We start from the raw sequence: 21,000 nt of genomic DNA on the forward strand, positions 1-21,000 counted from the left end.
CTTGGCCTTCATAGCCCCATGGAGCTATGCTAGGCTCCCCCAAAATACTGTACTAGCTTCCACTTTCTGTGTCCTTGTTGGTTTTTTCCATCTTTATTTTTTCTAGTTGTGGAAACTTTCCTACATTAGTGGGAACACCATAGTCTGCCCATGGTTTAGGAACAGCAGGAATCTCTGTGAAGAGATCCAAAGTGGGGGTTGTTTTTATTTCTGATAGTTTTGCTGTTGTTTGTTCTAGTAATCAGAATTTTACTGGGTTTCCTAACCAAACATCTTCTTGAATCCCTACCCTGTATCTACCATACAATCTAGCTACACCACTCCTGGGAATATGCCCCGAAGACCTTATCTCTTACTATAGAGATACTATACATCTGTGCTCAGTGTTGCTCTATTCATCATAGCTAAGAGAGACTCAATCTAAATGACCATCAACTGACAAATGCATAATGAAAAGCTGATACAACTGCACAATGGAATATTTCTTAGCTCTTGTGATAGTTTGGCCCCCATAAACTCATAGGGAATGGCAATAATAGGAGGCATGGCTTTGTTGGAGTAGGTATAACCTCAGTGAACAAACCTGTGGGGGCAGGTTTTGAGGTCTCATATATGCTTGATACTGCCCAATGAGACACACCCCTTCCTGCTGCCTTCTGATCAAGATGTAGCCAGCACCATGTCTGCCTGCACACCATCATGCCCCATGCCCCGCCATTATGATAATGTACTAAACCTCTGAAACTGTAAGCCACCACCTCAATGAAATGTTTTCCTTTATAAGAGATGCTGTGGTCACAAACACTAAGATCAACAATTGATAAATGAGACCTTCTGAAACTGAGAAGCTTCTGTAAGGCAAGACAAAACGGCAGCCCACAGACTGGGAAAAGATATTCACTAACCCCACATCTGACAGAGGATTGATCTCCAAAATATACAAAGAACTCAAGAAGCTATTCTCCAAAACACCAAACAATCCAATTAAAAAGTGGGGTACAGAACTAAATAGAGAATTCTCAATAGAGGAATCTAAAATGGCTGAAAGACACATAAGAAAGTGTTCAACATCCTTAGCCATCAGGGAAATGTAAATCAAAACAACTCTGAGATACCATCTTACTCCTGTCAGAATGACCAAAATCAAAAACACCAATGACAGTTTTTGCTGGAGAGGATGTGGAGAAAGGGGAACACTTCTTCACTGCTGATGGGAGTGCCAACTTGTACAGCCACTTTGGAAATCAATATGGCGATTCCTCAAGAAAATGGGAATCAATCTACCACAAGATCCAGAAATTCCACTCCTAGACGTATACCCAAAAAAGCACATTCATACAACAAGGACATCTGTTCAGCGATGTTCATAGCAGCACTATTTGTAATAGCCAGAAACTGGAAGCAGCCTAGATGGCCCTCAACCGAAGAATGGATAGAGAAAATGTGGTACATTTACACAATGGAGTACTACTCAGCAGAAAAAAAAAAAAATGGAATCTTGAAATTTGCAGGAAAACGGATGGAACTAGAAGAAATCATTCTGAGCGAGGTAACCCAATCACAAAAAGGCAAACATGATATGTATTCACTCATATGTGGATTTTAAACATAGAGTAAAGGATTACCAGCCTACAATTCACACTGCCAGAGAAACTAGTAAACAAGGAGGACCCTAAGAGAGACAAACATTGTCCCCTGGAAAAGGGGAAAGTGTCAAGATCCCCTGAGCAAATTGAGAGAATGGGAAGGGTGGGGAGGGAGCTATGAGAATGAGAAGGGAAGAAGAGGAAGGATGCAGAGGTCATGAGGGAGCAGAAAGGTTGATCAGGGGAAGAATAGAAGAAAGGATATGTGATAGGTAGGGTTTTAGTTGGGGGGTGAGTAGGGAGGAGGGGGGAAGGGAACTGGGATTGTCATGTAAATCAACCTTGTTTCTAATTCAAATAAAAAATGATTTAAAAAAAAAAAAAAGAGCTGCTGTGGTCATTTTCCTTTCTGTCGATGCCATGCCATCCAAACTAAGGAAAATCTGGAAACTCCAGGGCCACATGAGCCACAGCCCTGGCCACTTCAGAAAACACTGCAAGCACCCAGGAGGCCTCGGAGATGCTGGAGGCATGCATTACCACAGGATCAACTTTGACAAATCTCATGCAGGTTACTTTGGGAAAGCTGGTATGAGAAACTGCCACTTCAAGAGAAACCAGAGCTTCTGCACATTGTCAGCCTGAACAAATTGTGGATACTGGTCAATGAGCAGACTCGGGTCAATGTTGCAAAGAACAAGACTAGAGCTGCTCCCATCACTGATGTTGTACAACAGGGCTACTACGAAGTTATGGGGAAGGGAAAGCTCCCTAAGCATCCTGTCATCATGAAAGTCAAATTTTTCAGCAGAAGAGATGAAATAAAGATAAAGGGTGTTGGAGGTCCCTGTGTCCTGGTGGCTTGAAGCCACCCAGGGAGGTTAATTAAATGCTAACATTTTCCAAAATAAGTAAATAAATAAAGAGTTGCCATGGTGATAGTGTCTCTTCACAGCAATAGAAATCCTAAGACAGCTGTAAAAAAAATTAGATCATGAAATTTGCAAGTAAATGAATAAAAGCAGGAAAAAAAAATGATACAAGTCAAGTTCCCCCAGGCTCTGCATACCTCTCTCATATCAGAGTCCTAGCTTCAAATTTTCATTCTTATGGTTGAGACAGGGTTTCTCTATGTAACCCTGGCTGTCCTGGAACTCACTCTATGGACCAGAACGGCCTCAAACTGAGATCTGCCTCCTCCTACCTCCCAAGTGCTGGGATTAAAGACGTGTTCCACTCCCACCTGGCCAAATTTTCTGTTTTGTGTGTTTAACAAGAAGACTGTATAGAAGCTAGGAAACTAGAAATGAGCCCCTGGGTTGTGGAGGACACATGGGATGCAGTAAAATATATGTGAAACTACAGCAGAGATGGAGATTACTAGTGGCAGAAGAATTCAAGCAGATAATGGAAAGATAGGGCAGGGAACCGAGGGGCCAGAGGAGACTTGACTAAAATAAAGTGTGCATGAAGAAGCTACTTGGGACCCTATGACCTTGCAATCCGAAAAAAAAAAAAAAAATGTAACAGAATAGGGGTAGTAGAGCATATGTTATATGAAAGAACAGGTGAGAATATGGATGGTAAAGCTCCAAACAGTGATGGGGACATGGGTGGAGAAGAGAGTAAGGAGTAGGTTAGCCAGAACTAAGAACACATGAAGAAGCCATATGAAATCCCACTGGTTTATAAACTAATTTTTTAAAAAAATATTTTTTAAATAATTTTTATTTAAATTTAAAACAATCTCATTTTATATACCAATCCCAGTTCCCTCTCCCTCCCATCCTCCCATGCCCCTCAACCAACCCCCATCCCACCCCCCATCCACTCCTCAGGGAGGGTGAGGCCTCCCATGGGGGAATCATCAAAGTCAGACATCATCTGTGGCAGGACCTAGGCCTTCCCCTGTGTATCTAGGCTGAAATAGTACCCCTCCACAGGAAATGGGCTCCCAAAGCCCATTCATGCACTAAGGATAAATACTGGTTCCACTGTCAGAGGCCCCATAGACTGCCCAGGCCTGGCAACTGACACCCATGTTCAGGGAGCCTGGAGGAAGTTTTACCAAGGATATCCCACATAATGAGCAATGCTACTCCCAGAAGACAGGGATATCAAAGGAAAATCTCAGTGCCAGGCACAGGTCACCTTCTATACTGGTTAGGTTTTTGTCAGCTTCACAAACCAGGATCAAAGAAGAACCTCAATTGAGAAAATGCCTCCATCAGACATTTCAAAAATCTGTGGGGAATTTTCTTGTTTAGTGACTAATGTGGGAGACCCCAACCCATTGTACATGGTATCAACCCTGGGTAGGTGGTCCTGAGCTATATAAAAAAGCAAGGTGAGCAAGTCATGGAGAGCAAGCCAGTACGCAGCAATCCTCCATAGTTTCCATTTTGGTTCTTGCCCCAAAATGGTTCCCATTCAGCTTGAGTTCCTACCTTGGTTTCCAGGCATGACAGGCAAATAAACCCTCCCTCCCCAAGTTGCTTTCAGTCATGGTGTTTGTCACAGCAATAGGAAGCAAACTAAGAAACTTCCCAACAAGTTACTGATCAAAGAGGCTCCAGAGGCACCCAGCTACTGTCACTGCTATGGCTTCTAACAGAATTATATGTTAAGACCCTGCTGCTGAAGATACCACATGGTTTGGTTGCAAGACACAGAGAAATCAATGTTGAAATGGCCAGGTAACTCTCTTTGATGGCTAGGTTTCCTAGTGCTGGAAGATACAATATAGGATTCTGGGGGAAAAAAAGACATCAGTAATCTTATCCACCACTGGACCCTGTATGCTACAATTCTGACCTCCAGGGCAAGATGTGCCAACTGGTACAATAGTGGTAATGCCATTTATTTATGGAGGTAATTATAACACAATAATTCAATCTCTTGACTGGTATATAGACCTGTCCCACAAGAGGAAATTCATGCCTGATGTTGTAAACATGGTCAAAACCCATGCCTACAGAAGCCATAGGCCCTGGGGGGAAAACCTATTGATGTTTTTCTAAATAGTCATGGTGTCAAACTGCTTTCTAAATATTTATGTTTCTATCTGTAGATCTATAATGCTTCCAACATTGGTCAGAAAAGCTTCATTTTCTAAGATTTATTTATCTATATTTTATGAATGAGTTCTTCCATATATGTGTGTGCACCATGTATGTGCAGTGTCCTTGAAGTCATAAAAACTGGAGTTGTAGATGGCTGTAAGGCTGTATGTTCTGAAAACTGAACCTAGTCTTCTGCAAAATCAGCAAGTATTTTTAACTACTGAGCCATCTCTCCAGCTTTTTTTCTTTTTTTTATAAACAAAACATGGTATTATTCAGCCAGGAAGAAAAAAAAGAATTTGTGAGACTTGCAGAACTATGGAAAGAACTGGAGAGCATGGTGTTAAGTGAAATGTCAGACCATAAAGACAAATACAGATATTCTCTCACATTCAAAATCCAGATGGAAAAAGACATGAATATAGAAGGTAGGGGGGATAGTTGGGTATTTGGGAATCATAGAGGAAGACGGGACATGATCAACATGTATGAAAATGTCATAATGAAAACATACACTGTATGCAATAAAACAATTTTAAAGTGAAAAGTCATTGAACTTCTGTTACTCTTCTGGCATCCTTCCTTTGGAGAAGGCAATTTCATTTGGAGGCTTAGTTTACATTTTAAACCACAAGTGAAACACTTCAGACTCAAAGGCTTTTATTAGGTCAGGGCCATTAAGAAAGAAAAGAGCAAAGGTGAAAAGGTATTTTGAAATTAATATAAATGTTTGTGGGACATTGTGTCTTATCATCCAGACTGCATTTGAACTAGATAGCCAAAGATGCCCTTGAACTTCTGGTTCTCCTGTCTCCATCTGATGAGTTCTATGCCACCATACCCAATTCATGTGGTATTGGGATCAAACCCAGGGCTCGAAGTATTTGAGGATCAGCACTCTACCAAATAATTTCCCACCCCTAACAGAGATCAGTATAAGTATAGAAAACACAAGTTGAATGGTTGAAAATAGTTTAAAACTGAAATTTAAAAGTACTTTTCTAGGGCTGCAGCTCAGTGACAGAATGCTAACTTGCCAAGCATGTGAGATCCTGAGGTTGATTCCCTGCAACAATGAGAGAGAGAGAGAGAGAGAGAGAGAGAGAGAGAGAGAGAGAGAGAGAGAGAGAGAGTTGGGAGATTGTTAATACAGGATCTTAACCACAAAACACAAGCTTCCTTTAAACCTGAGGTCATCCTGTCCAAATGCTGGGACTTCAGGTGTATGTTATCATACCAGTCTGAGATACTGTATTTTTATGTTAGAAATCAAGATCACAAGCTGGGTATGGTGGCACACGCCTATCTCAGCACTTAAGAAGTTAAGTCTCTCCAACTTCTTATTGCAGTGAGTAGTAGCAAATGCATGGACACATTACCATTTAAAGAGCTAAGAATAAGTGACTGTGAGTATTTTTCAGTACATTAAGAAAGAGGAGGCAGAACGAATGTAAGAGCTGGAGGACACTGAGTCCCCAGCTGATGGTACTGCTCTACAAGGCTGTAGAAACTTTGAGAGCTAAGGACCAGTTGAAGGAAGTAGGTCATGGAGAGGTGAGCTTTGAAGGATATAGCCCAGCTCCATTTCCAAACTGAGTGCTCTCCTTCCTGGCTCAGTAAGATGTGACCAAGCAACCTTCCATTCCTGACACCTTGGACAAGAGTTGTCCTAACACCACTGCTTTTCCAGACTGAGGTGTGAGCTAGAATTAATCCATCACTGCCTGGTGTGGTGATGCACAGCTTCCATCCCAGCACTCAGAAGGCAGAAGCAGGGATATCTCTATGAGTTTAAGGCCAGCCTGGTCTACAGAGTGAACTCCAGCACAGCCAGGGCTATGTAGAAAGACTCTGTTCAAAAAAATCAAAAATATAACAATAATAATAATAGTAATAATAATAAATCTATCCCCGTTTAAGATATTTTTTGCCAGGTATACTGTCAGTACTCTTTAACTTATATACTCTCCTCCCTCAAGTAACATCATTCTCATAGCACACAGAAACAGAAACAGCTTTCACATTACACACAAGGAAAGAAACAATAGGATAGGATAAAAGATCTGCAGGAATTACCAGGCTTTAATTATTTGCTATCAATAATATTGTTGTTATTACTTGTATTGTTATAATAAAGTTACATGAAAAAGAAAATAGCTAAGGGGCTGGCTATATTAGTCACTTGTTTCCCCTGTAACAACAACAAAAAAAAAAAAAAATGACAAGATAACTTTAAAAGCAGAAAAAAAGCTAACTACATGACCCAGTGGGTAAAAGCACCAGAGCTCCAATTCCTGGGACCCACATGTAGGAGAAAACCAACACCTGCAAATTGTTTTCTGACTTCCACAAGTATGCCATAGCATGTACATGTGAATGCACACACACACACACACACACACACACACACACACACACACACACACACACACGTGCACTCACTAAATAAAAATGTTAAAATTTTTAATTGAAAAAAAAAAAAACAGAAAGATGCATTGTCTGTGGTTTTACAAGTTTCAGACCACGGTAATCTGGCTTCGGCCCAGAGTAAGATGGAATGTCCGGGCAAAGAGAATGTAGTGGAGCAAAGCTACAAACATCATGGCAGCCAAGAGACAGAGCGAACACAGAAATACTGGAGACACACTCTCAGCCACCTACTTCCTCCACATCCCACTAATGACGTGAAATTATAAATCAACAACAGATTAACCCTTTAATTAGGTCAGAGCCCTCATGAACCAGCCAGGGACTAAGTCTACAACACATTAGCCCTTTTGGAGATATTTCCTACCCAAACCATAACAGGGTCATTATATAAAAGAACTAAAGGACTTAGGATGGGTCATGAATACTTAGAATTGTCAGCTGGGACTTACTAGAATACAAAAGCTGAGCAAAGCTGCCAAGCTCCAAAAGAGAAATAACAGCAAAACAAAAAACTTCAGGAAAGAATTTCCTTGGGAGTCCAACTACAGACTGACAGAAGTGAGAGATTCTTACAGCAAGCATCTAAAAATCCCCAGTCCACCTATGGAACACTCTGTATCCATGAAAGAGAACTGTCTACCTTCTGCTTTTATTTGGCCAGAGCAAGGAACTTACTAGTTCACCAAAAATGCTTATTAGCTCATTATTCAAAATCATTTAATCACTGATAGCCCAATCTGCCTTCCTGCCAGTTTACTTCTTACATCAAAGCAACCCTAAAGAAACATACTAGACTTTCATAAAAAGCTCTTCATATATATATTTCTATGCTGCTTAATATTTGAACACACATTTGAATAGTTGAAGGGTTTCAAACATTTTAAATGTGCAGATTCAGATTCAAGCAATGATTAAAAGAAAATAAATGAAAATCCGTCCTGAGACTAGCACATATAGAATGTGATCCTAGAGAATGTAAGAAAATTCAGTTAAAGGCCAATGAGTCAGCTCAGCAAGTAAAGTGCTTGCCACACAAGCCTGGAGACCTGAGTTTGAAACCCCGAAGCCACATAAAGGTGAAAGAATACTGACTCCCCAAAGTTTTCTTTTGACCTTTACAAACATACACCAACATATAATACACTTTTTTACAAGGAAAGAAGAAATCTTGGCTAAGAAGTACCTCTTAAGCTAAACAATAGTGGAACATGGCTGTAATTCCAGCAGACTAGGAAGGCTGAAGCAGAAGCATTCCAAGTTTGAGGGTCACCTAGACTACCTAAAAAGTTCATGACCACTCTGGGCACCTATGCAGGACTTTATCTCAACATAAAAACAGAGTAGGGAATTAGGTGTGATACCATAAATTTTTTTTGTTTTTTGAGACAGGGTTTCTCTGTCTAGCTTTGTAGACCAGTCTGGCCTCAAACTCATAGAGATCTGCCTGCCTCTGCCTTCCGAGTGTTGGGATTAAAGGCATGCGCCACCAACGCCAGTTGAGCCACCACCGCCAGGCAGCATGAACTTTTAATCCTAGCAAATGAGAGGCACAGGCAGGCAGATTTCTGTAAATATGAGACCAGCCTGGTCTATATAGTTAGTTCTAAGCCAGCCAGGGATACATAGACTATACGCTGTCAAAATAAACAAACACAGACACACACGCAAAGAGAGAGACACACATACACATAAAGAATAAAGCTAACAATGATAGTTTAACTCTTATTTTGGGAACAACAGTTTATGATATCTACTATTGAGGAATTCTTTGAAACATTAAAACTTCCTCTTTTTTTTTTTTTTTTACAGTGTTTCATAGACTCTTCAAGACTAATAGCTGTTGAACTAGGAAAGGTTGAAAGGATCAGGAGTCAGATGCTGACATCACTTGTGAACTCTATTTTCATGTTTAAAAACTGGAATTGAAAGGTAAAGGAAAGACAGGTAATGGTGGTGCATGCTTTTAATCCCAGCACTCAGGAGGCAGAGACAGGCAGATATCTGAGTTCAAGGCCAGCCTGGTCTACAAATCAAGTTCCAGGTCAGTCAGAGCTACGTGGAGAAACCCTATCTCAAACCCAACTCTCATCCCTAAAAAGAACCGTAGAGGGGTGTTGTGGTTTGACAGGAATGACCCCCCACAGACTCGTGTGTTTAAATGTTTTCTCCATAGGGAGTGGCACTATTAGGAGGTATGGCCTTGTTGGAGTAGGTGCAGCTTTGTTGAAGGAAGTGTGTCTCTGTGGAAGCAGGCTTTGAGGTCTCACAAGCTCAAACCAGGCCCGGTGTGGCTGCCCCTCCTACTGCCTGTGGATCAATACGTACAACTCTCAGCTTCTCTGGCGCCATGTCTGCCTGCATGCCATCATGCTTCTCACCATGATGATAATGGACTAAAGCTCTGAAACTGTAAGCCAATCCCAATTAAATGTTTCTTTATAAGAGTTGCTGTGGTCATGGTGTCTCTACACAGCAATAAAACCCTAAGACAAGGAGAAAGCCCCGTCAGTAATGTGCCTGCCATACAAGCATGAAGACCTGAATTGAGATCCGAAACTCCAGCTCTCGGGGAATAGAGAGACAGGTGGATCTCTGGAGCTCATTGACAAGCCTGTCTAGCTGAATTGGAGAGCTCCAGGTTCAGTGAGAGACTCAGCCTCAAACAGTAATAACAACAATGACAATATGGAGAGCAACTGAGGAAGATACTCTATTTCAACCTCCAGCTTACAAATGCACAAGCACACATACAAACACATGCATACTCATATCACACACAGAGAGAGAAACAGGATAGATAAAGGGTAGCTACCTCAAAAGTTGTTAAATTAAATTATTTGGTGGCCATGTACACAGTGAACCATAATGCACACTTCCCACTAGTTGTAATTCCTACTACTACTATTATTTCTGCAATTCAAAAAAAAAAAATCCTAAGCATTATCTCCCCCATGGCTTATAAATTAAGGTGTTTAAGACATGACTGTATTAATTTTAGAAAGGCAAGTACATTGATGTATTTACTTTCTAGCATATAAATATGTTTCTGGAACTGCTTAGAACACTTCATAGCAAGAGAGCATCCCCATATTTGCCTACAAGGGAATCCACATATGTCTCATGAAGACCTTTGCTCTCTAGTCTACCACAGACATTAATAGCAGTTTTATATTATTATATAAAGCACTATATATTCAAACTCAGCAATCATAAAACCTTCACACAAAATAAGAATTTTGCCAGAAGATACTTACAAATTCAGTTTTGTAAAGCTTTCTTGTGCATTAATCTTTTCTCGCTCATATGCACTTTCAACTTCTTTAAATTCATTCTTGATTATTTCCAGGTCAGCAACAGCTTCTGCTTGGCTGGCTTTTTCTACTTGTAAAGCTCCTTCAAGGTCTCGAATCCGTAACTACCAGATGACAAAGAAGTAATTTTAAAAATCTAAGAAATGTGTTTCCATCTTAAATTGAATAAACTGTTTTAAAAACAACAGATATCATTTATCTAAACATTTCTTTCTGTTTGGGTTTTAAAAGAAAATAAATGAGCTGGCCTCGAACCCCAGATCCTCCTACCTCTGCCTCATTAAGCAAATCTTATCTGCCTGTGCCAAAATACATACAAGCAACACTATATGGATTCAACGGGTTATACATAGGAATATGTGTGTATATAAATACATATATGCATATAATAACAATTAATGAAAACAGAGGTCCCATTCAGAGAGTGGGAAGAGTATGTACATAGGAGGGTTTGGAGGGAGAAAAGGAAGGAAAAATGTAATTAAATTACAATCTCAAAAATGAAATGTTAATGTGCAAAAGTCAAAAGAAAAGAAAAGAAAGAAAGGCTTAGTCTCTTTTTTAATGCATTTGGTGGGGAAAAGTATACAAAAATAAAGAATTGAGATATGAAAAGCATAAATTAATACAATGTTATCTAGTCTACCAAAGTGCTTAATCTTCACCTTCTAATGCATTCACATTTCTTTTATAAAATAATATAAGTGGTTTTTGAAAACTAAAAGAAACATTATGACATGAGTATCACTGTAAGCTTAAACACAGCCTAGCAAGTTGGCTCTGAAGGTAAAGGCCCTTGTCACCTAGCCTAATAACCCCAGTTCAGTCACTAGGACCCACATGGCAGAAGGTATAGCATCAACTCCCACAAGTTATCTTCTCTGACCTTCATATGTGCTCTATGGCATGTACACACATGCACATGAGCGTGCATAAGCACACATGTGTACACCTGCATACACACACACACACACACACACACACACACACACACACACACACAAATTAATTTTAAACTTTTTAAAAAGATTAAACAGATCCCTTTACCCCTGGAGGTGTTTACTGTGGAAGAGGAACCTTTATAGTCAAACAACACTATCTGACTTAAATAATCATGGTGATATGACTTGATAACTTGGATTTCCTTAATATAATCTAGAAGCCAGACAGTGTAGGGGATAACTACAAAACACAACTGGCTTGAGGTAGGTTTAAAGCTGGGTGGTGGGTGTACTGGGAGTTGATTTTAATAATCTGTCAACTTTTACATAGATTTGAAATTTTGCATAATCAACATCTTAAAATTAGATGCCTTGTGTCTACCAATAACAGAATAAACACACAAGGTGCATTCCCTCAAAACAATGATATATAGCTCTTAAATTGCTATATACCACTTTAAGGAGAGTTTGTAACATCCTCTGTGGTATGTTACAGGATAATGTATTGCTCATACATCCTGAAGACAGCAGAGTCCAGAGCAGTATACACAAGATGCTAAACCTGGAAAAACAGTGAAAAGACCAAGAATAAGGGAGGAACAAAACACTCTGCAAAGTGTCAAATGGTAGTATTTCATGTTTTTCAAAATGCTGCAATTTGGGTCTTGAATCCAAGTATCAAAAGCCTAGTGCCCAGAACAGCATTGTTAGGCGGTAGGACAGATCCTGGAGGTGGAGGCAGGGATCATGTGGTAGGCCCTTACATGGAAAAGAATGTGACCTCAAAGCAGACTGGGACCCTGCTGCATCCTCTCTCTCTTGCTTTCCTTCCTGGTTCATGAAGTGAGAGTACACCCATCATGAGTGTACACCCATCATGATGAGGTAGGTGCTTCATCAGAGAACCAAAGGGGTACAGCCACTCATCATGGACTTAAAAGATGCATGAACCAAAAAAAACCTTATCTCTTCAGAGTTAAGGTTCTTAGGTTAGGCTGTCTCCTGTATTTCGTTATAGTCACAGAAATCTGACTAATATTGACACAAGCCATTGGGTCTCTGACACACACACACACACACACACACACACACACACACACACACACACACACACACACACTGCACTCTTCCATTACAGTACAAATGCACTCACAGATGAGACAAGACTTAAGAGCAGACAGTGGTGATAGCCTGACCTGAAGTTACGGAGTGCCAACATCTCCCCTAATAGAGTATCTGAAGTTGTAGCCTTGCCCTTTAAATACAATGAGAGTCACAGCAGTGTGTTACCATTCTCAACACACAGCATAGTTTCCTAGTGGTTACAACATGAGAAAATTCAAGGCAAAAAAGTTTGCATCTTACCTGAATAATTTCAGAATTAAATTTTGATTCTAAATGTGCTGCTCTTTCTGCTTCAATGTTCTCTTCTAGCTTCCTCACTCTTAGAGTAGTTGCCTAAAAACAAGTTTAAACACATAAATATTGGCATTAAAAGTACATAGAGAACACTAATCAGGGAATTGTGACTTAGATGACTTAGGTTATGTAGCCAGGATGGCCCGGAACCCATGATCCTCCTCCCTCAGCATCCCAAGTCCTATTACAGGTGTATCTCGCCATACCTGTCTAGTCCCATGTCTCATACTTTGCAAGTGGGGAGTATGAATTTTTTTAATCTTACTGGGGTACAATTTAATTAGGAAGTAGCTGACTTTTGGCACACATGTCCATGGAAGCTGTTATAGAGTATAGGCTTTACATGTCCCCTGTGTTCTATGATCCTTTCTAGACACACTCTCAGTGCCTTCATACCAAGAAGTCATTCTGCTTAGGGATTTCACCATTCTGCATTACACAAGCACACAACTTACAAGGCTCTTTTGTACACTGTGCTACTTGCTTTCTTTGGACTCTATAACCTTATCAATATTATTTTCTTGAGAAAGTCTCACAGTGTAGCCATAGCTGCACTGGAATTCACACACATGTGCCTGCCCCAGCCTCCCAAGTGCTGGGATTAAATGCATATCTACCATGCCCAGTCCTTTCAATATTGAAGATTTACTTTTATTACTATAGATTATGTGTAGGGAGGGACCTAGGTGCATGTGAATGCAGTGCCTGTAGTGGCCAAAGGCCCTGGATCCCCTTAGAGCTTAAGTTATGGGCAATTGTGAGTCACCCAACATTGGTGCAAGGAACCAAGCTCAGGTCCTCTACAAGGGCAGCAAATGTTCTTAACTGCTAAGCCACCTCTCTAACCCCTCATTAATATTTCTTAACTATTTATTATATTAGCAAATAGTTTCCAGAGGCTGAAAGCAGTAATTCCAAATTTGAAAACTAAAGATGGTTGAAATCCAAAATTACAAAATAATACTTTGTCTAGCTGTGGTAGTTTGAATGAAAATGGTCCCACGGGCTCACAGAGAGTGGTTAATATTGGGAGGTGTAACCTTGGAGGTGTAGCTCTGTTGGAGGAGGTATCACTGAGGGTGGGCTTTGAGGTCTCGGATGCTCAAGTCTAGCCAGTGTATCTGAGTGGCTTCCTGCTGCCTATGGATCAAGATGTAGAACTCTCAGCTCCTTCTCCAGCACCATGTCCACCTGCATCCTTCCTGCTGTGACAATAATGGACTAAACCTCTTAACTGTAAGCCAGCCCCAATTAAATGTTTTCCTTTATAAGAGTTGCTGTGGATAGGGGTCCACACCAGGCTGATGAAACCCACAGAAACAGCTCTCCTGTACATGGGAGAGCTCTTGGTCCCCAGACTGATAGCATGGGACTGATCCAGACCCCCTGAATGTGGGTGTCAGTGAGAGACCTTGGAAATCTATGGGGCCCCTTGTAGTGAACCAGTACTTATCCCTAGCATAGGAATAGACTCTGAGAGCCCATCATGGAGGGATACTCCCTGAGCCTAGACACAAGGGGGTTGGCCTAGGCCCTATTCCAAAGGGTATGACAGACTTTGAAGACCCCCTACGGAAGGCCTCACCCTCCCTGGGGAGCAGATAGGGTATGAGATAGGTAGGGTATTAGTTGGGGGGGGCAGAGGAGGAGGGGAGGGAGAGGGACCTGGGATTAACATGTAAAATAATCTTCTTTTTAATTAAAATAAAAAAAACAAAAAAGAAAATAGTCAAATATCAATATTAGTGGAATACAAATTAAACAACAGTGAAATATTAATAAATGTAAATAATTAAAATAATTGAATTTTTGATAATATGCAAATGATAACAAGGAAATAGGAGAATTAAAGTTTTTATCATTGTTAGTAGAAATGTAAAGTGTAAAAGTGCTTAGCCTCTTATAAAAATAAACCTGTACATAGTGAAAAAAATAAAGAGTTGCTGTGGTAATGTTGTCTCTTCACAGTAACAGAAACTGTAACTAAGACAATAACAATCTCTCTCTCCTCTTTTAATTGGTTTTTTGAAACAGGGTTTCTCTGTTTAGCACTAGCTGCCCTGGAACTACTCTGTAAACCAGGCAGACCTCAAACTCGGAGATCCACCTGCCTCTGCCTCCCTAGAGCTGGGATTAAAGGTGTGTGCACCACTATGCCCAGCTAACATAGTCTTTGGTTTGGTTTGGTTTGGTTTGGTTTTTCAAGACAGAGGGCATTGGGTCCCTTAGAACTGGAGTTATGGACGATTATAAGCCACCATGTAGGTCCTAGGAATTGAACCTAAGCCCTGTTCAAGAACAACAAGAGCTGTTAACCACTGAGTCATCTCCCCAGCCCTTATTACTACTTTTAAAAATGTAGCTAACGTGGATAGTTTAAACTTTTTGTCACTTTGAAATGTAAGCTAGAGTATTCATGAATGAAATTATATTTCAATTGTATTTAAATATATTTAAACTGCCATGAATACTGACCATTGCTGACGATAACTAATGACAAGAGACAGGCACACAGGAGTGCTCATTACAGTATTCTTTCTGCTTTCATGTATGATTAAATTTTTCCATATATTACTTTTTTGTTTTTTTGAGACAGGGTTTCTCTATGTAATAGTCCTGGCTGTCCTGGAACTCACTCTGTAGACCAGGCTGGCCTCAAACTCACAGAGATCCACCTGCCTCTGCTTCTGCCTCTGCCTCTGACTCTCTGCCTCTGACTCTCTGCCTCTGACTCTCTGCCTCTGCCTCTGCGCCTCTCTGCCTCTCTCTGCCTCTCTGCCTCTCCTCTGCCTCTCCTCTCTGCCTCTCCTCTGCCTCTCTGCCTCTCTGCTCTCTGCCTCTCTGCCTCTCCTCTGCCTCTCCTCTCTGCCTCTCCTCTCTGCCTCTCCTCTGCCTCTCCTCTGCCTCTCTGCCTCTCTGCCTCTCTGCCTCTCTGCCTCTCTGCCTCTCTGCCTCTCTGCCTCTCTGCCTCTACCTCTGCCTCCCAAGTGCTGGGATTAAAGGCATGCACCACCACCACCCAACTTCATATAGTATTTTTTTATAGCTTTTTAGATTTATTTTATGTGTCTGAGTGTTTTGCATGCATGTATGCCTGGTGCCCGCTGAATTCAGAAGAGAGCATCTGATCCCTGGAAATGGAGTTACAGAGGGTTGGTACTTTGCACCAAGTGCTCTTAACTGCTGAGTCATCTCTCCATCCCCATGATCACACACACACCTAGAACTAAAATAATGAAAAGACAAAACAATGACCCAACTTCTGTTTCCCTTTTAAACTCTGAGTTTACAATCTCAGAACAATGAACTTCAGAAGTTATGGGTATAAATCACAGTGCATAGAATAGCAGAGAAAATTAATGCATAGTACAGACTATAATAAACAATAACTTGGGAAGACCTATGCTAATAAAAATTTATGTGGGGGGCTCAGGAGTTAAGAGCACTGGCTGCTTTTCTAGCAGCACCCACATTGCAGCTCATAACTGTCTGTATCAGTAGTCCCATGTGATCTGATGCCCTCTTCTGATTTGCAAATGTACAAGCAGACAAAATATCTGTACACATAAAATACATAAATAAATCTTCTTCAAAATTATGTAAACCCCATAAGACAAAGTTGTCTTTGTCAGTACACAATATGTTCATTTTCAATTCTGTGGATCAGAAAGCTAGCCAGTCACAAGGAAATAATCCATGGATGCTGGGAATAAGACTTTAAAAACTAATAAAAGACAAAGAAATTAAATAAGTCTAACAATGCTTAAGTCTTTTTCTCAGTTGCCAAAATGTTGGTCCTGTATTTTTTTCAAGAGGGGGGTGCATGCACAAATACATGTATGCACATATATAAGGAGACCAAAACAACCTTGGGTGTTAATTCTCAAACACCATCGTGGTTTTGGTCTGGTTTGAGTTGGGGTTTTTAGAGGGAGATTGGAGACAGGTTCTCCTGTGAGCTTGGAACTCACCAAGAGAGTTAACGTGGGTAGCCAGGGAGCTCTGGGGATCTGACTGTTCTATTTCCCAGGGCTGGAATCAAGTGCAAAGTAAGCACTTTAACCAACTGAGCCATTTCCTCGGTCTCATATTTTACTAAAATACAAAATATTCCACAATTCTGATAAAAAAAAAATGCCCTTCCCCTATAATGGGATTGATGACTACCTTAAATGCCTTCACCCAGTAGGCGATGGAAGCAGAAGCAGATACCCACAGCTAAGCACTGAGCCGAACTCCTGGAATCCAGTTGTAGAGAGGGAGGAGTGATGAGCAAAGGGATCAAGACCATGCTGGGGAAACCCACAGAAACAGCTGACCTCAGCAAGTGGGAGCTCATGGACCCCAGACTGACAGCTTGGGAACCAGCATAGGACTGAACCAGGCCCCCTGAATGTGGATGTCAGTTGGCCAGTCTATGGGGCCTCTGGCAGTGGAACCAGTATTTATCTCTAGTGCACGAATGGGCTTTCAGAGACCATTTCCTATGGAGGCATACTCTCTCAGCCTAGATACACTGGGGGAGGGCCTAGGTCCTGCCCCAAATGATGTGACAGACTTTGATGATTCCCCATGGGAGGCCTCACCCTCCCTGGGGAGTGGATGGGGATGGAATAGGGGGTTGGTTGGGGACATGGGAGGATGGGAGGGAGAGGGAACTGGAGTTGGTATGTAAAATAAGATAGTTTTTAATTTAAATAATTTTTTAAAAAATCAACAAAATATTTTTATTTCTTATCTGTATAATTCAGTAACTAATTAATGATCTTTTCCCACTCAAACACATCAGGATGAAGTTCTAGTCTCCAGGGCAGAACAAAGTGCAATAGGCCGAAGTAATAAGCTGGAGATACACCCTTGTTTTCACACCTTTCTTTTTTGAACAAAATGTCCAAAAGAAAACAAATTAACATGCTACTTATTATTGCTACAGCTATTAACAAATCAGCAAGGCAATAAAAAATTATCAAGTCTTTAAACCAACACTTCCCAAGAGTGGGATTTTTTTGATTGGGATAATTAAATAAATGCCCTCACAATTTTTTTTTATCTTCCAGTCTGGTGACTTAAGTCTTAAATCCAGCAGAGGGTGCTACAATAACATCAACCTGCAATTCTCTCACACATTTATACATACACACACACACACACTCACACATACATACATACACACACACACACACACTCACACATACATACATACACACACACACACACTCACACATACATACATACACACACACATACACACTCACACATACATACATACACACACACATACACACTCACACATACATACACACACACACTCACACATCCTGTAATACCAAAGAATGCTAGTATAAGTCATTAAACGTGTCATTCATATTTTGTTCTACCATAATTACAAAATTACTGGCAGAAAGTATAACATAATTGTTATTAAAGTTTAAATTCAACCCTAATTCTTAAATTTAATTACATACAAGTTAATTATCAATATATAATTTAGCAAATATTATAATATACTGTATGTTTACTAACACTGAAAACCGGCTGGATACCACTGAATAACTGAATAAATGAATAACACTGAAAACACTGAATACCACATAAAATCACATGAGTCTTTTTTAATTTTTTCACTTATTTTGGGGGGTAATATGTACATGTAGAGGTCAGAAGACAACTTGCAGGAGTCAGTTCTCCCCTTCCACCATGTGGACTCTGGGAACCTAATTCAGGTCACCAGGCTTAGTAGTATATGCCTTCACTTACTGAGCCATCTTGCCAGCCCAAGCATGTATTCTTTGTATAATATATATCCTGCTATTTATCTGACGATTGACATGTCCTTTATGACAATATACCTGCAGAGAGACTTTGTTTAGTAAATACTATGGATAAATATTGCTCTTTTTTATCTGATTTGTATCTCACTAACTCATATTAAACACAATCAGATAACCTTAGGAAAGTGAGTTTTCAACCTTCAAATAAAACAATGTCTAGAGGCTGGAGAGATGGCTCAGCAGTTAAGAGCACTGGCTGTTCTTCCAGAAGAACTGGGTTCAATTGCCAGCACCCACATGGCAGCTCACAACTGTCCATAACTACAGTTCCAGGGTATCCAACACCCTCATAACAGACATACATGCAGACAAAACACCAATGCACATAAATAAAAATTTAAAAAACAATGTCTAGAACTGTGTACTAAATAATATAAATATAAATATAAATATAAATACCACAAAATAAACAGCAAAAAAGAAAACTGGGGAGGAAATCTCACCCAAGTACCTATTACTTAGCCACTGCTAGCTAGTGGTCTGTATAGGATTGTGTCCTAGACATTTGCAGTTTGCCACTAAATATCAACAACTCTTGTAAGTGAAAAGTGATAATTATTTTTCCAGATTTTATCATCTAGTAATTCCTGTTATTGGACAACTTTATAACCAATATGGTAATAATCCATCTTCTAAAGGTGATTCTGATTAACTGAATCACCACAAACTGATTAATTCTATAATGACTCTTCAATAATCCACTTTATTTTGTCATATTTAAAGACTAAGCACAATTACACATTTGTAAACATTTAATCCCAATATTATTTCTCAATTGCCCAAAGGAGGAAAAACAGTCACTAAACTTTAAGACTTTGTTTTGTTTTGTGTTTGAGACAAGATCTCCCTGTATAGCCCTGACTGCCCTTGAACTCACTATATTCACCAAGCTACCCTTGAGCTAACAGAGATCCACCTGCCTCTGCCTCCCGAGTGCTGGAATTAAAAGAGTGCAATACCACAGCCAGCTAAACTTTCAGCCTATAAACTGAAGGTTTGAGGCTAGTGAGATGTCTCAACAGGTAAAAGTACTTGCCACCATACCTGATGACATGAGTTGGATCCCTGGGAATCACATGGTGGAAGGAGACAACTGACACCAAAGTTGTCCTCTGACCTCCATATGTGTGCTACAGTACATGGACACACAGGTGCACACACAAAAATTACTTATAAATGCAAGAACTTATAAAAGCAAACAACCAAAAACCTCAGTTATTTTTACTATCAAAAAAACCTCCCAAGAGTCAACATTTCCAGTTATTTTAAAGATAGAAGCACTATATCACACCATTTAACCAGTCATATATTGAGGGATCACAACTAAGAATAATCTATGAGTTCTTTACTATTTATTCTTGTTCAATTACTGTCAATTATCTTAAACACAGTATTATTTAACTAGTCTGACCATTAATGTGGACTCTTTCGTGTACATGTTCATATGCATGCATATTTGTGTAGGAGGGTGCATATGTTGGGGTATGTGGGGGTTCATGTGTGTGCAGGTGTATGAACATGTATTAGAGGACAGAGGATAATCTTTGGTGCTATTCCTTGGGAGCCATCCATCTTGTTTTTTCAAACAGAATCTCTCACTGGGGCCTGTGGCTTGCCAATTCAATTAGGCTTGATGTCCAACAAGTCCCAGGTATCCTCCTGTCTCTGTCTCCCCAGTTCTTGGATAACAAGAATGCATGAAGCAGTCACACATGGCTTTTTAATGTGGGTTCTGGGACTGCAACTCAGTTTCTCATGTTTGCACAACAAGCAGTTCATTGACTGAACTATCTATCTCTCTAGCACTTAGAGGTAGGGGTGTGTGTGTGTTCATGGGAGGAGGGTGTGTGTGTTTTCATGGGACGTGTGTGTGTGTGTGTGTGTGTGTGTGTGTGTGTGTGTGTAAGCATGTGTGTGGAGGCAAGAGTTTAACTATGACCATTCTGAATCTTCTAGAAGGTTTAAATCTGGTTTAACTCTGAATCTGAATCTTCTAGAAGAGAAAGTGGGAATTACCCTTGAACAAATTGGCACAGGAGACCGCTTCCTGAACATTAAGCCAGTAGCACAGACATTGAGGTCTGCGATTAATAAATGGGACCTCCTGAAACTGAGAAGCTTCTGCAAGGCAAAGGAAACAGTCAGTAGGACAAAACGACCACCCACAGAATGGGAAAAGATCTTCACCAATCCCACATCTGACAGAGGACTGATTTCCAAAATATATAAGGAGCTCAAGAAGCTAGCCACCAAAACACCAAACAATGAAATTAAAAAGTGGGGTGCAGAACTAAATAGAGAATTCTCAACAGAGGAATCTGAAATGGCTGAAAGACACTTAAGAAAGTGCTCAAAATCATTGGCCATCAGAGAAATGCAACTCAAAACAACTCTGAGATACCACCTCACACCTGTCAGAA

The 21,000-nt window shown here is 40.3% G+C and overlaps 1 protein-coding gene and 1 pseudogene across 2 annotated transcripts in view; one reads left to right on the forward strand and one right to left on the reverse strand.

The window, feature by feature from the left end:
• The window catches only part of LOC100756343 (coiled-coil domain-containing protein 171), a 332,880-nt gene that overhangs the window by 263,587 nt on the left and 48,293 nt on the right, over positions 1-21,000 (reverse strand). For both annotated transcript variants that reach the window (XR_004768216.1, XM_035439823.1), the window contains exons 8-9: positions 12,696-12,788; positions 10,333-10,493 (exon numbers count right to left, since the gene is read on the reverse strand). Coding sequence is in view for 1 of the 2 variants with exons in the window: in XM_035439823.1 (XP_035295714.1) it covers positions 10,333-10,493; positions 12,696-12,788 (254 nt within the window). In the remaining variant the exon portion in view is untranslated. The remainder of the gene's footprint in view (positions 1-10,332; positions 10,494-12,695; positions 12,789-21,000) is intronic.
• LOC100755465 lies at positions 2,007-2,452 on the forward strand (annotated as a pseudogene).

This window comes from Cricetulus griseus, chromosome 2 (genome assembly GCF_003668045.3).
Source record: "Cricetulus griseus strain 17A/GY chromosome 2, alternate assembly CriGri-PICRH-1.0, whole genome shotgun sequence".
NCBI classification, from domain to species: domain Eukaryota; kingdom Metazoa; phylum Chordata; class Mammalia; order Rodentia; family Cricetidae; genus Cricetulus; species Cricetulus griseus.